The following is a 13,473-nucleotide window of genomic DNA, read 5'->3' as shown; positions in this document are numbered from 1 at the left end:
TCCGTGGGGAAATCGTGTGCCTTAAAGGGCTGAATATTAAATTAAGGCTAAATTTAATGGTATAAAAGAGGCAAGAAAAGAAGCAAAGCTGCAGATTAAATAAAACGTAATTAAAACCAGGATGAAAAATGAGAAGCAATTTTCTGCCCTTACAAGCACACGGGTAACCAAAGGTAAAAGCATCAGCTGGGCTTCTAGAGCTCAACTTTCAAAGCTCGTCCTCCACTGGGAGCCCTATGGAGGGAAGACACCCAAGGAGGTCAGAGGATTCATGCATTTCAAAGTACCCCATGCTAGCACATCACCCCAGGGGCTTGTGCCTCCTGTGATCTGTTACAGGGAGACTCATCCCAGTCTGAGAAATAAGAGAGGTTTTGAGGGGGGGAACCAACACAGAAACCCAAGCAGCTTGTGCGCTGTCTCCTGGCCATGGATTAACCTCATCTCTTCTAGAAGCTGGCATCTCAGGAGACATTGCTGTCTGCCTGCAGCAACCCCCCTGCCCTTCCCAGCCCCCGTGTTTATTTTTGTGTTGTCTGAACACAAGGAAGAAGATACCAGCCTGTGGTCCCCAGAGAGCATCTCTGCTGCAGGCCACCGGGGTTAATGACTTAATCCCCTGGGACTCCAGCCATCTGCTCCAGCTTTATGCATGTGTCATCCCTGCAATAAGCAGCCAAATTAAAACACAACCCTGCTTGGTAGCTGGTGCTCTTGGAGGAAAGGTGAGAGGCTGTGACCCGCGGGGAAACAGTCACAGCGTTGCCCTTTGAGAGGCAACTGGAGGGGAGAGAATCGCTGCGGCCGGGCAGGGGCACAGCCGGATGCAGGAGCGATGTGTCGCATCACCCCTGGGAGACCCAGCCCTGTGCCATGAGGCGCTCCCCAGAAATGGCAATTTCTAACTTTGGACGGGGTTTAAGATATTTTCTTTGATGCCAAGAGCATGATGGAATCTCATTAGGCAGCAGAGCAGCCTCGGTGGGTTATTGATAGCACCCAGTTACAGGTATATAATGGAGCCAATTAGTGCCTGCATATGCTCCTGTATCAGCTGGGAGACATGGGCTCCTCATGGACCACAGCTGGAGCATCACCACCACAGAAGAAGACAGCACAGAGAGACCCCCACCCCAAGCATGAGCCCAAGCCAAGCAGGGCAGGAGAAGGGAAGGGAGTGGATCCATCCCTGCTCCAAGTCCACTTTGCCCTTTGCTCCTGCTGCCGGCCAACTTTCAGCTCTTGTGCTCCTAAGCTAGCCCAAAGGATTATCCTAATCCCCAGACAGTTGTAAAGTCCTCCATCAGCTTGCACTCTGTCATTGTTTAAAGGGATTTCAGCTCCTGTTATCCTTCTCTGTGCTACGAGACAATGACCCAGCCAAAATAAAAGCACACACCAAAGTGTCCCTGTCCTACAGACCTCATCAGCATCCAGCCCACGTATCCCATGGGCCTCCATCCATCCCCAGCGCTAAAAATACTCTTTTGCTAGATTAATTTGAGCTGGGTTTGACACAAAGAGCAATCCCACAAACATCTTCTCAACAAGCAGCATCGATTTGTTCTCACCCTGCCCTGGCTGGCGGAGGTAAGGGACTCATGAGACGGCGGATACAGGAGAGGGGACATGAGAGGGCAGGAGATGGATGGCATTAAATCAGGGGGGACTTCAAAGCATGAGGAGGTTCATTTGCAGCCAGCTGGAGGCTTTGTGATTGCTCAAGTATTATACATAAAGCTCGAATGCACACAAAACCACATCCACTCAGAAGACAACTCCAAGTATTTGCCGCATGTTCCCCCTTTGGAAGGCGTATTTATTTCATGTAAGCTATTCCTTATATTAGCCAAACCCAGGTTTTTAATGGATCTTCCCTTTTTTTCTCTCTCATACTATGGAAAATCCCAGAAAATCTGGCTTTCTGGGAGCACCTCCCTAGAGCAGCCTCTCTGACCAAGGGACATTCAATGCCTGCATCCTGCTGGAGGCCACCCTGCCAAACCCGGATTACTCTGTACTATAAGGAGCTATCCTGGATAATGTCCGAGCAGCTCCTGATCCTGTACGAGACTGATACCGATGCCATCCCCTATTCCTGTAGCTGCACATCCGACAGCTCCTGTTGTGCAAGCCAACAAACACAAAGGAGTTGGCAAAGCTCCTGCCTCGCCTACGCGCAGGAGGCGAATCAGCTGCGCCTGCACATCCGCCAGCCCTCCCCTGCTCTACTCCGAGCAGGCACCAAGTCCTCCACCGGCTTTTTCATGAATGAGGACGAGAGAACCTCCTCCAGCTCGGGTAACGAAGGGAGAAGGGAGAGCTCCTGCACGGTTGCAAACAGCTGCAGCGGTGCACGATGCAGAAGCAGCTCTCTCCCCTCCACTGCTGAAGTTGATGTAAGCATAAGCCAAAGAGCATCATCACATTGGAGAGTGATTCTTCTCTTGTAGATGGGCAAAGCTGGGAAAACGCTGGTTGTAAGCACTTTCTGGGAATGAATCACCACCATTCATAGCTGCTTTCACCTGCTTTCTACTAGAAAACCAGGAGAGGAAAGCAGGGAATGTTGTAACGGGAAGCTGGGGTGCTGCCCTGAGCCCAGGGAGCAGCACATCCATGGGGTACACGCTGGGCCCAGGCAGTGTCAAGGCAGCATCTTCCTATGCTGTTCATAAACTGCTCCCAGCAATGTAATTCTAGAAACAGGTAAATAAATCCAGGACTTCAGAGGCCGTGGGTGCAGCCGGAGCACCTCGGGCCTGCATGGCAAGCACACAACGCTGAAGTGTTACCAAGCAGCTGGGGTGATGGATTAAAGCTTTCTGTGTGCAGGCAGGTTATAGAATCCCAGCCTGGTTTGGGTTGGAAGGGATCTTAAAGCTCCTCCAGCTCCAACCCCTGCCACGGGCAGGGACCCCTTCCCCTGAAGCAGCTTGCTCCAAGCCCCTGTGTCCAACCTGGCCTTGAGCACTGCCAGGGATGGGGCAGCCACAGCTTCTCTGGGCACCCTGTGCCAGCGCCTCAGCACCCTCACAGGGAAGAGCTTCTGCCTGAGAGCTCATCTCAGCCTCCCCTCCAGCAGGTTAAAGCCAGGTCCTTTCCTTGTGTTTCACCAAGCAGCTGCCCTGCAGAGCAATGCTCCTGTTTGCTGAGTGAAGCCATCCCCAAACTAAGAGGGGCTTTGGCACTCTCAGGGGCAGCAGGGAGCTCGGTGCCTGCCTGGACCCGAGTATTTTCCCTGCAAGGAAAAAGCTCAGCAGTCAATGCTTAAGCTCAGCAAGAATAAAACGTTGCTCAGTAATGAAGGGAGGCGTGATGCCTGACGAATGGGATTACCGTGGTCCCCTCCGGAAGCCATCCCCAGCACAGCAAGTCAATACCTAATTGTCAGCATTACTTCACCTGGCACCTTTGCCCAAGCAGGGTAGGGATGCAGTGAAAGCAAACACGGGCACTACTTGCCCTCTGCTCTATGCTGGGTGCATCAGCACCCCCAGAACCCACAGCTCATTTTGGGTGACCTGTTATGGATACAGTTGGGGCTGCACCAGCATCCCTGATCCCAACACATGGCCAGCCCTGAGGCATCACTCAGATCTCTTCAGCTTTGCATTCAGCCTGTTTCTGGGTGGCAAGAGGGATTAAGCACAGAGACACGTGGCTGGGAGGGGGCAGTGGATCCATCAGTGGTCCCAAATCAAGACAAAACACATTTTGATGAGCTCTGGCTTCACCCACACTCACAGGTGCTCGGGCTCAGAACTGGACAAACAGCTCCTCAAAAGGTGATGCTATTAATGATCCCTTCTGGACCAAACAGAAATGGATGAATTCCTGGTCCGGAGCACAGCAGCACACGGAGCAGCTCCTTCCCCTGCTTACAGGTTCCTTCCAGCCAAGGACCAATGCCAGCTCCAAGAGATCCCCCGCAGGCTCCCTTGCAGGAGAAACACTGCAGTGCAGTAGCTGCTGGCCAGGAAAGCAGCCAAGTGATTGTCTCCCCCAGCAGCACCAGCACCAGCACAGCTCGTGGTCCTTCCCATCCCACCAGCACCGTGGTGCCGCAATGGCCTTACCCGATGCGCTCCTGCTCCATCTCCTCCATCTTCTCAGCCCGGGCGATGACTCGGTTGATGATCTCCTTCTCCTCATCCGTCAGCTCCACGCTCTTGCGCTGCCGGTCGGGCTGGCCACCCCGAGCGGTCCAGCCAGCAGGGACCCTGCAGAGAGAGAGCGAGAGGGCTTCATGCACATATCATACGTGCGCACACACACGTGCGTGCAACCACACGTGTAGATGGGCGATAGCCAGGCACAGATTCCCAAGCACTACATCCCCATCCTCTAAGCTTTCATCTAGCAAATGGTCCCTGTCCATGGTGGAAGCTCTTATTTCCATTTTGAGATGGGTTTCATATGGAAACACTCATTTCCCATGGAAAAACAAACTTCCCTTGCGAAAAATGTCCTTATTTCCACATTAAGCACCAACTGACACAGTTAAGTTGGCCCCCTGCTCCCAGCAGGTTTGCCAGCAAGCTGCCAGGGTGATGGCCACAGGAATGGCTGTTATTTTGGGTACATTTTGTCAAACACGGGAGTTTTTCCTCTCCTGACATCATTTCCAAAGATCCTTTAGCAGAGCGAGCGCAGCCGGGGTGTCAGGCAGCTTTAACCCGGTGGCACGGAACCGTCTGCCACTCAGCCTGGCAAATTAGCAAGTGGCAGAGGGGAAACGCTCACCAAGGATGCAAAAGCAAACACCTCTCCTCCCCTCATCTTTCTGCTCATCTGAAGACCTTCGCTGGCTGTTTTCCCCCTGGGCTGAGCAGACCGGCACAGTCTCAAGCCTTAGATTCATTAAAACCCTGTGCAGCGCTTCCCCAGATCAATTGCTTTTTCCTTGCATCCAGAGCAAGGTTTTTCCTGTTCTCTCAACACCATCAGAGCAGCGGGTAAAGAGCAATAGGACAAATACAGCAAGCGAGATACTTACTGCTCCTTCTCGCTGCTGGGAGGCACAGGGGAAAAGAGGGAACAAGGATTAGGTGAGAGAAGGGATGAGGACAGCGTTCCCCACCTCAGGGTGATGATCCCCATCAGTGCATCCCTCCCCATGGATCCCTGCTGCTCCTTCAAAGCAATGTGGAGCAGTGAGATCCAAACATGAGCTTCTCCCAGCCCCTGTACTGTCCAGGCACCCAAAACTAGCACCCACCCATACGGGACAAGGGTCTGCTGCAGCGGGATGCAGCATCGCCCTGCATGGTGGCCCCATTGGAGGGCATGAGGATGAGACAAACAGGGTTCCTCAGGGGCACTGGGGTGATGCACACCCGTGGGTCTGTCCCCACCACCTTTCACTGTGGTTTAGGAGGCAACATGGCAAAATGCCCCCATCCAATGGACGCAAGCCCAATTCCCAATGTTCCCAGAGGAAGAACCAAGCTGGGCGCACCCCCAACACATCCCACCCCTGGGGATTTCCCTTCCTCTCTCCCTCCTGCCCCAGCAGCATCCTGCAGCGCCCAGTCCCACCTCTTACCTGGCCCTGAGAGACATGGTCCTGTCGCTGGGGCACATCCACCGGTCAGAGCTGCCTCCCACCACCGCGTCGGTCATCGCCGGCTGCCGAGGGGATGCAGGAGCACCGGCGCTGCACCGGTCAGCCTCGGCACACCGGGGAGGTCAGACAGCAGCGATGCCGATGGAGGTGTCCTGCTGCTGCCAGGCAGGCTGGGGGGGAAAGAACCAAGCCAAACCCCATCAAATCACACCGGGCAGGGCTTTGGTTTTGGCATTGAGGAGCAGGGAGAGGAACAGGAATGTCGCTACAGTCACTGTCTGGATGCTGTGCACGAGATGCAGGAGCCTACAAGCAGAGCCCTCCCAGGAGGGCGATGCAGCCGTGCTCCGTGTGGATGTAATTAATGAGATACCCAACCTCACAGTAATTATGAGGCTTCAGAGCTGGGAGGGAAGAGGCTGCTTCTGTTTCATAGGAAAACCGACCAAGTAGAAAACTTTCTCCCCCAAAACCACATCCCCTCTGGACCAAAACTCCTCTCTTCTTCAGCTTTGCAAAATGAAGCTGGGAGAGGCGCTGAAGGAGGATGTGGCAACCATCGTGTGATAACAGGACCGAACGTGGTATTCTACTTACCTCCAAAAGATTCAAGAGAGGGACCTCTTCAAACCCTTCTCCTTTCAGCAAAACTGACAGCTTTTGTTAAAAACCACATTTATTCAGTTTATTCCCATTTTCTGGGGGTGTTTTACCCCTCCACCCACCACATGGGGATGGGGAATGGATGGCAAAGATCAGGTGGATGCTGACCAGCATCACCCATGGCGCAGGGACAGATCCATGTGTCCCATCATCTCAGGGATAACAGTGGTGAACACTGCAGGCAGAGCAGCTCCCCAGCCAAGGGGAGGACAAGGTCCCTCCCAGTGCACAGCCCATGGGGTACCTGGGATGTTGCTGTCACATTGCGGGCCATTGCCGCACCTGGACCACATCAGGATGGTCCCCAAGAGCAGAGGATGCATCTTGGGGGTCTATGGACAGCATCACCCATGAGACATCACTTGCAAAGGGAAAAGCTCTAGTCGAGCCTCTCTTTAAGGTGGAAATAAGAGAGAAAAGGCAGCCCCTCCATGAAGGGCTCGGCTTTGCTGCAGTGCTGACTAGAGCACAAGGCACCGAGGAGGATACAAACCACCCCTTCGTTAGGGCCTCCTGATGATGGGGGATGTTTCTACAAGCTCAACTGCTTCCCACCTGCAGGTTTCCCCCTTCGCATCACCTCCACAGAGCCGGGATGGGATTCCTGCTGGGATCCCCCTGCTGCAGCAGCCTCACGCCTGCATTGCTCGCAGCACCTGCATTTGAATTGCTTCCTGCTGCCTGCAGCAGAGCTGAAACAAGCCCACAAACCCCTCTGCAGAGCCCAGGGGCCATTCATCCTCTCAAACTTGCTGCCCTGGGAAGATGCTGCCCCAGATTCCCCCCTGGCTCTGCTGCCCATGTCCCATCTCCAAAGCAGCATCCCAGAACCGCCAGCAGGACCAGAGCACTGCCCAAAGGCAGGAAATGCGCCTTTCCAGGGCACAAAGCAACTGCGGCTCCCAACAAAACTCCAACAGTGGCACTGGGGAGGTTGTCCCGAGGAGGAGGTGTTAAATGGGCCCTTGCAAAGCTGCCCCACTGAAATCCCAAACACCAAGACAGGGAATAACGTGTAACTTTCTCAGAAAAGGGGAAAGTATAACTCCCACCCTCCCCTCCCTGCTCTGCAATGGTGCGGGGTTTCTCCATCACTCCCTGAAGAGACAGCAGAGATTTAAGGCTCACCTTTGCTTCACTGATAACTTCCAAAAATACATAGGTATATAAAAAAAGAATAGAAGTGAAGCACGTGGGGCGATTGGTGCTCTGCTGGTCTCATCCAGCCACTATTCCTGTGCCAAACCAGGAGGCTCCGATGGACAAGATCAGTTAAACAAGCAAATTGTTCCTTTCAGCCCCACCAGCACCTCCCCAACCTGCACTGCAGCAGCAAACCCCTGTTGGGTACCATCAGGTAGCTGACACCCGTGGGGCTGGACACAGATTTAATGGGGTGCACTGGGATGAAGGGCAGCACCGTCAGCATCCATTTGTGGGGAGATGAAGGTGGATAAAGGACTTGCCCGAGGTCAAGTGGAGCCGGAGTGCAAGGAATAGGGGAAAATCCCTGGTTTTGCCTAGCAGAAAGGGTAGAGCGATCTCTGGCAGTGGGGAGGAAAACTCCTTCCCCAACCAGAACTTTCTGCTCATAACAGAGAGGCTGCGGGTGTTTCGCTTTGCTGCACATGGAGAAGAGCCCGGGGACGCTTCCTGGAGGAATACACAAGCCTTTCCCTCTGCCTATAAATAATAGATTTCGAAGCTCTACTTTGCATTACTTCCAGCAACTACTCTTGCTTGTCCTAATGCTTCCTTCTGCATTTTAAGTGCACGGTAAAGAACAAAATAACAGCTTACGGTGGCTTTTTCCCCCCTTGCTCGCAAACAAAAGGCTGTGGCAATCCAAGCTGTGATCGATGGGATGCAGCAGCATTTAGTTAACGAAATGAAAACATCCCATCCTAGAAGGATGCCAAGACCTTCTAGGGTTGGGCTGTCCCCAGAGGGTCCTGGGACCTGCTCGCCGCAGGTCTGCCATCAGCAGGGATGTGAGGAGCCCTCTCATTCCTGATTCCCAGTGGAGGTTGGGAGGAGTGAGGCGGCAGAGCCAGGAATAGAAGCAAGATCTTAATTTCTGGCCTTAAGGAAGAGGCACATGACTCTAATCACACTGCTCCATTACTTCTGTATGACGGAGCCCATGAGTTTGATCATGCCTTAATAAAAAGGGGTTGAACACCTCCCATGAATCTCTGCCTCTCACCGAGCCACAAGGCATCCCGCTTGCTCCAAGCCAAGAGCTGCCGATGCATGGGCTCATCCCAGCACCCAAAATCCAGCAGATGCAGCATCAGCAACCAGCAGATCCCATCCACCCCCTCCAGCAGCCCTAGGTGGGCAGGGAAAGGCGGCAGGAGCCCTATGGCATGAGCCCATCCTGCACTATGGGGACCAGGAGGAAGACGGGGCTGCTGGTACCCTAGGCAGGACCTGAAGCCACTCATGGTGCCATCACCAGCCGGGCATCTGCAAAGAGGCTGCCCAAACGCACTGGTTTAACCATCTGGAAATAACACAGTGGGGTAGGAACCAGAACATTCCTTATTGTGAAGCCTCTCGGTGCAATAATCAGGTTTTTATGGTGAGCTCAACATCTCACACTTGGTGCCTGCAGAGATCGTCTCCACCAGCAAAGACACTGACACAGGCAACCTATTTCTCCAGCCTTCTCAGCTCTGCAATGCAGCTTTCTTAAATATTGAATAAGTCTGCTGCTCTACACCACCTGCCAGTGCCAATGATGAGGTAATTTTTGCATTGACAAAGCCTAATGCCATTAATCTGGTTTGAAAGAGCAGGGTTAGAGCCCGTCCATTCACCCGGCCAAACACGCTCGCGAGGCAGAGCGTTGGCGACAGCTTTGGTATGCAACACCAGCAGCCAGCCCCCAGCCAAATAACCCAAACTGCTGCTCGGGTGCCAAGGAGAGATTATTTCTGCGTGTCAGCACCAAACAAGAGGTTTTGAACTCGACTGGATCCAAACGCTACCCTCTGTCAGGCCGATGGGGTTTTCACACCAGCTCCGAGGCGTAGGAGCCGATTTATGCAGCCCAGCTGAATGGGGAGGGAAAAGCAGGCTGCGAGCATGTGGTTGCTGATGGGGCAGAAGGGGGGTGTATTTTAGGGTGACCCAGTGGGAACCCCCAAGCGGATGCAGAGGCCGGGATGCACCAGGAGCCTTGGGACGGGAGCGGTGCCCCCCCCGCCACCCAGCACATGCACCCCCAAACATCTTTTCTCGCTGGAGCTGTCTCTCATTCACCCCCATCTCATAAGTCCATCAGGGTCTGATCCTGCCCTCCTCAATGCCCCAGCACCAGGGCTGGTGCCTGGCACCCCAAAGAGCCATGCAAACCATAGGGGACTCCAGGTCCTGACCAGAGACCTGGTAAGGACACCTTGCACCATGCCTGGCTCTGCCCTGGGCATCTCTCAATGCCTGGGCTCATCCTCTGCCAGGAAAAACACAGGAGCTACACACACCTCATAGCATTCCCTATGGAGCGCGTGCCTGGCTATAGGGGCCACAGAGAGCTGCCTGAGCAGACAGCACATTGCTCAGCCCCCTCCAGGGTCAGGCAGGATTTGGTACTCATGGATTTACATGCACAGGAAGGGGGGAAAAAGGCCTGAACAGCCCCAAAAGTGCTGCTGAAGCAGCTGCAGAATGCTGCAAAGTAACCGGGAGGGCAGGGAGCAGCCCAGCCCTGTCCCATGCACCAGAACTCCCTTAGATCCCGAGGTCCCAAGGCAGCCAGCATCCACACTTTGCCTCATCCCACAGGGAAGCTGGTTTAACAAGTTCAGGTGGAATTGGGGAAGCTGCTTTATAGGTGATGCTTCAGGAACAGAAAACGCATTTGAGGCTTTATAAAAGAGCAAGAGGAGAGGCAGACCCCAGCAAATACGGGTAAGCGGTGAACTGCAGCTGCTTGGCCCGGATCCCTGAAGGAACACCTGGACATGTATGGGACTGGGGCACAGGGCAGCAGGACAGTCGCCCTGTGACAGACAAAGCACTCCATGGCCCTCAGCCATGGTAGTGCATTACCTGTGCTTCCATAGGGATCCGTGTGCCCCAACCAGCCAGCAACGCTGCTCTGCTGAAAGACGGCATAAAGTGGGATCCGATCCCAGGGAATGGAGCCCTCCGGCTGCACTGCGGCAAAGCAAGGGCTGGGGTCCTGGAAATCCAGCCTTTGGGAAAGAGCCAGAAGCAGAGGGCTGCAAACCTGGGGTCACTGTGTCCTTCAGCCCCCCACCGGAGCCTTGCAGGGAGCAGAGGCCCCACAGCTTGGCACCAGTTGGTAAATGGAGGCTAAACATGACCTTGCAGGTAACTGATGGTGATGGCCACAGGCCATAGGTGAGGGTGGTCCACAGGCAAGAAATGCAAAGCAATGCAAGTCCTGGCCATCATCCTGGTCCTGGCCCCATGGCCACCCGTCCCCACGGCACACCAGGATGGGACCACCAGGACCTGGCATGCTGCTTGATGGCACAGTGCATTCACCCACGCTGGAGCCCACGGGGATGCTCCTGCCTCCGCTATCCTCCAGCTAAATCCAGCACCAGAGCTGGGAGCCCTCCCAAATGCCAACGCCTTCGGTTTGGCCAATGCCTCCGCTGCCTTTAAATTCACAGAAGGTGCTGAGAGAAGCCTTTTTTTCGCTCCCTCCCCCTTAATTCCCAGCTCCCTGTCATCCTCCAGACAAAGCTCCATCCCGAGGCAGCTGAGCAGTAGCGCGCAGTCAGTTTTATTTAAGCAGCACGTTGACATTTCCTCCAGCAGCTCCTTCCCAAACCACTGTTATGATGCTGTCAGGAGGATTTACTCCCGCTGTTTAATTGCGGGAAAGACAATTGGTAGGGGGAAAAAACATCACTCTGAGGTTTATGGGACTTACCTGAGGCTGGGGGTCCCCATCCGGGTGATGCCCAAGTGCACCCCAAGGCTACCCAGTGCTATGAAATGCGGTGATGGTGCTGCCATCGCTCCTCTCGCCGCGGCAGAGCCGCTCCAAAGGCTGCTTAGCAACAGACCCCCACACGGCTCCGGCACAACGCCCTCCATTCGGGCACTGCCAGGAATGGGGCGCGTGGCAGGAGCCGCCGGGATGCACCAGCCCCATCAGGGATGCTGGCACAGGGACCCCCACACGATGAGAGCAGCAGCAGCCGAAGTTCGGTGATGGGAAAAGGCTTGGAAGTAGCTGCCAGCCTGAAGAGGCAAAGCGTGCTCAGAGGTGGCAGCTCCTGCTCGCTGCGGGGTCATTTCCCAAAGGCAGTGACAGTCCCCACAGGATGCCCCAGCAGTGGTTGAGGACCACAGCATCACATAAGAGCACATGTCCTGTCCCCAAACCACGGGTAAAGGATGCCCAGTGCTGCAAGCCTGCCCTCACTGGGGGTAACGGGGGTGCCCAACCAAGGCCAGGCACCCAAGACAGGTCTAAGCAGAGGATGTGCTCCCAGCACTGCATCCTGAGAGCCATGAGGAACCCAGCCACCATCGGAGAGGAGCATGCAGCCACCCAGCTCAGCATCCCCACCACCCTGGGTGATGCTGGGCTCCCAACTTCCAACTAAAGGCAGCTCCTTTCCCTCCCCACACACACTTAAGTACCTGCTTTCACACAGACCTGTCCCCCCATCACCAACATATCAGCCCCAAACAGGAAAGCCCGTACCCACCTCCTGGGGCTGGAGGGGAGTGGTGCTGCTCGGACCCATGCAGGTACAGACAGGGATGGAGCCAGAGCATCTCCCAGCACTATAAACCACCACCGTCATTAGCCCCAGCCTCCCGCTTAACGAGGATGGGGGAACGAATCAGGCTGCCCCTGGGGGCACTGCTCCCTGCCCAGCCCTGAGTGCTCAGCTGGGGCACCCGGAGTGATTCATTACCTATCACCGCTAATTGGCAATGACTGCAGTGACACCCTCACTTGGCTGCAGGCGGCAGGAGCTGGCAGAGGGTCACTGCTGTCAGCACAGCCCCCAGGGCCTGCAGCAGACGCAGATCATCTCCATCCCATAGATGGAGGCCCACAGAAAGTCCCTCAAAACTTAAGCACCAAAAGAGACTCAGGAGCTGTGAGTGTCCTTACTCCTCTTGGCAGTTCTCCTCCCCTTGTCCTTTCCAAACCCGGGGAACATTTAACACCAGCACACACACAGAGGCACAGCAGAGTCCCGCAACAGGCTCCAGGGTTTCACCCTTGCTGCAAAGGGCTGTCCACACAAAAACCATGCTTTTTCCATGTTCAACGTGCTTTTTTGGCTCTCCCCAGTGTAAAAGCAGGACTGGCAAGGAGGAGAAAGCAGACCAGCAGGTTGGAGCCAGCACCAAGCGGGGAATGCTCTTTGTACCCCGGTGGGTTGCCGTTAATGGGTCTGATGCAGAGGGCTTCATTGGAAGCTCATCCCACAGGACCAGACACACAGGCGATGGCAAACAGCTCCCACCGCATCGCCCGATACAGCAGAGCCCTGCGGGGCTGCTGCGGACCAGCATCATGGACCAGACTCACCCACCAATGCTGCTCTGCTGGGGGATGCCCAGTAAAGAGCCCACAGGATGCTACAGCAACCCCCAGTTCAGCAATGGGGCTCTGACCCCTGTCTCTATGTACCTCATGTGGCTGATCCCCATGGAAGGGCTGCACAAGGATCTCCTGAGTCAGCCCCTACAGCAGAAGCAGGCAGCTCGCTAAATCCCTACCAGATGAATGATGCATCATCAAATAAAGCCCAGTATCACAACATTAACAATATTTATTTTCAGGCTAAGCTGCAGCCTGGGCTTTTGATACCAGTAATTAAAGCAAATGGTTCATCTGTTCTCATCTTTGCATCCCTGGAGCCAACTGTCCATGATTTGAAGCCCTGTATTATCTTTTCTTTATTGCAGCCTCCAGGGAAGGGGGGGGATCAGGCTGATCCAGACACACTTTTTAGATCCCAGGAGTGGTAGAACATGGTCCAAGCCCAAAACAGAGCCACAGTCAGGGCAGCCGCCTCACTCTAAGCTTTTTAGCAGTGAGATGAAGAGCGTTAATGCTCAAAGACAAATTGCTGCTCCACTTTGTACCTGAAGCCAGAATTAACAGAAAGACACCAGCAAGAGAGGTAATCAGGTCCCCTCCCTGAAACAACCTGTCAGCAGTGAGCAGCCTCAGCCTATTTTCCAAGGTGGCTGGTTTTGCCCCTGGGAGGTTTCAGACTACAATTCCA

At 54.5% G+C, this 13,473-nt stretch overlaps 1 protein-coding gene across 1 annotated transcript in view; it reads right to left on the bottom strand.

Moving 5' to 3' along the window:
- The window catches only part of RPH3A (rabphilin 3A), a 29,056-nt gene extending 17,077 nt beyond the window's left edge, over positions 1–11,979 (bottom strand). The window contains exons 1-4 of the mRNA XM_065692352.1: positions 11,932–11,979; positions 5,549–5,739; positions 5,000–5,014; positions 4,080–4,223 (exon numbers count right to left, since the gene is read on the bottom strand). Of these exons, the coding sequence (XP_065548424.1) occupies positions 4,080–4,223; positions 5,000–5,014; positions 5,549–5,625 (236 nt within the window). The 5' untranslated portion in view covers positions 5,626–5,739; positions 11,932–11,979. The remainder of the gene's footprint in view (positions 1–4,079; positions 4,224–4,999; positions 5,015–5,548; positions 5,740–11,931) is intronic.
- Between the last annotated feature and the right edge of the window lie 1,494 nt (positions 11,980–13,473).

The sequence above is a fragment of the Lathamus discolor genome, chromosome 12 (assembly GCF_037157495.1).
Source record: "Lathamus discolor isolate bLatDis1 chromosome 12, bLatDis1.hap1, whole genome shotgun sequence".
In the NCBI taxonomy this organism is placed as follows: domain Eukaryota; kingdom Metazoa; phylum Chordata; class Aves; order Psittaciformes; family Psittacidae; genus Lathamus; species Lathamus discolor.
The sequence above is the reverse complement of the archived record's forward strand: the minus strand, read 5'-3'. Positions and strand labels throughout refer to the sequence as shown.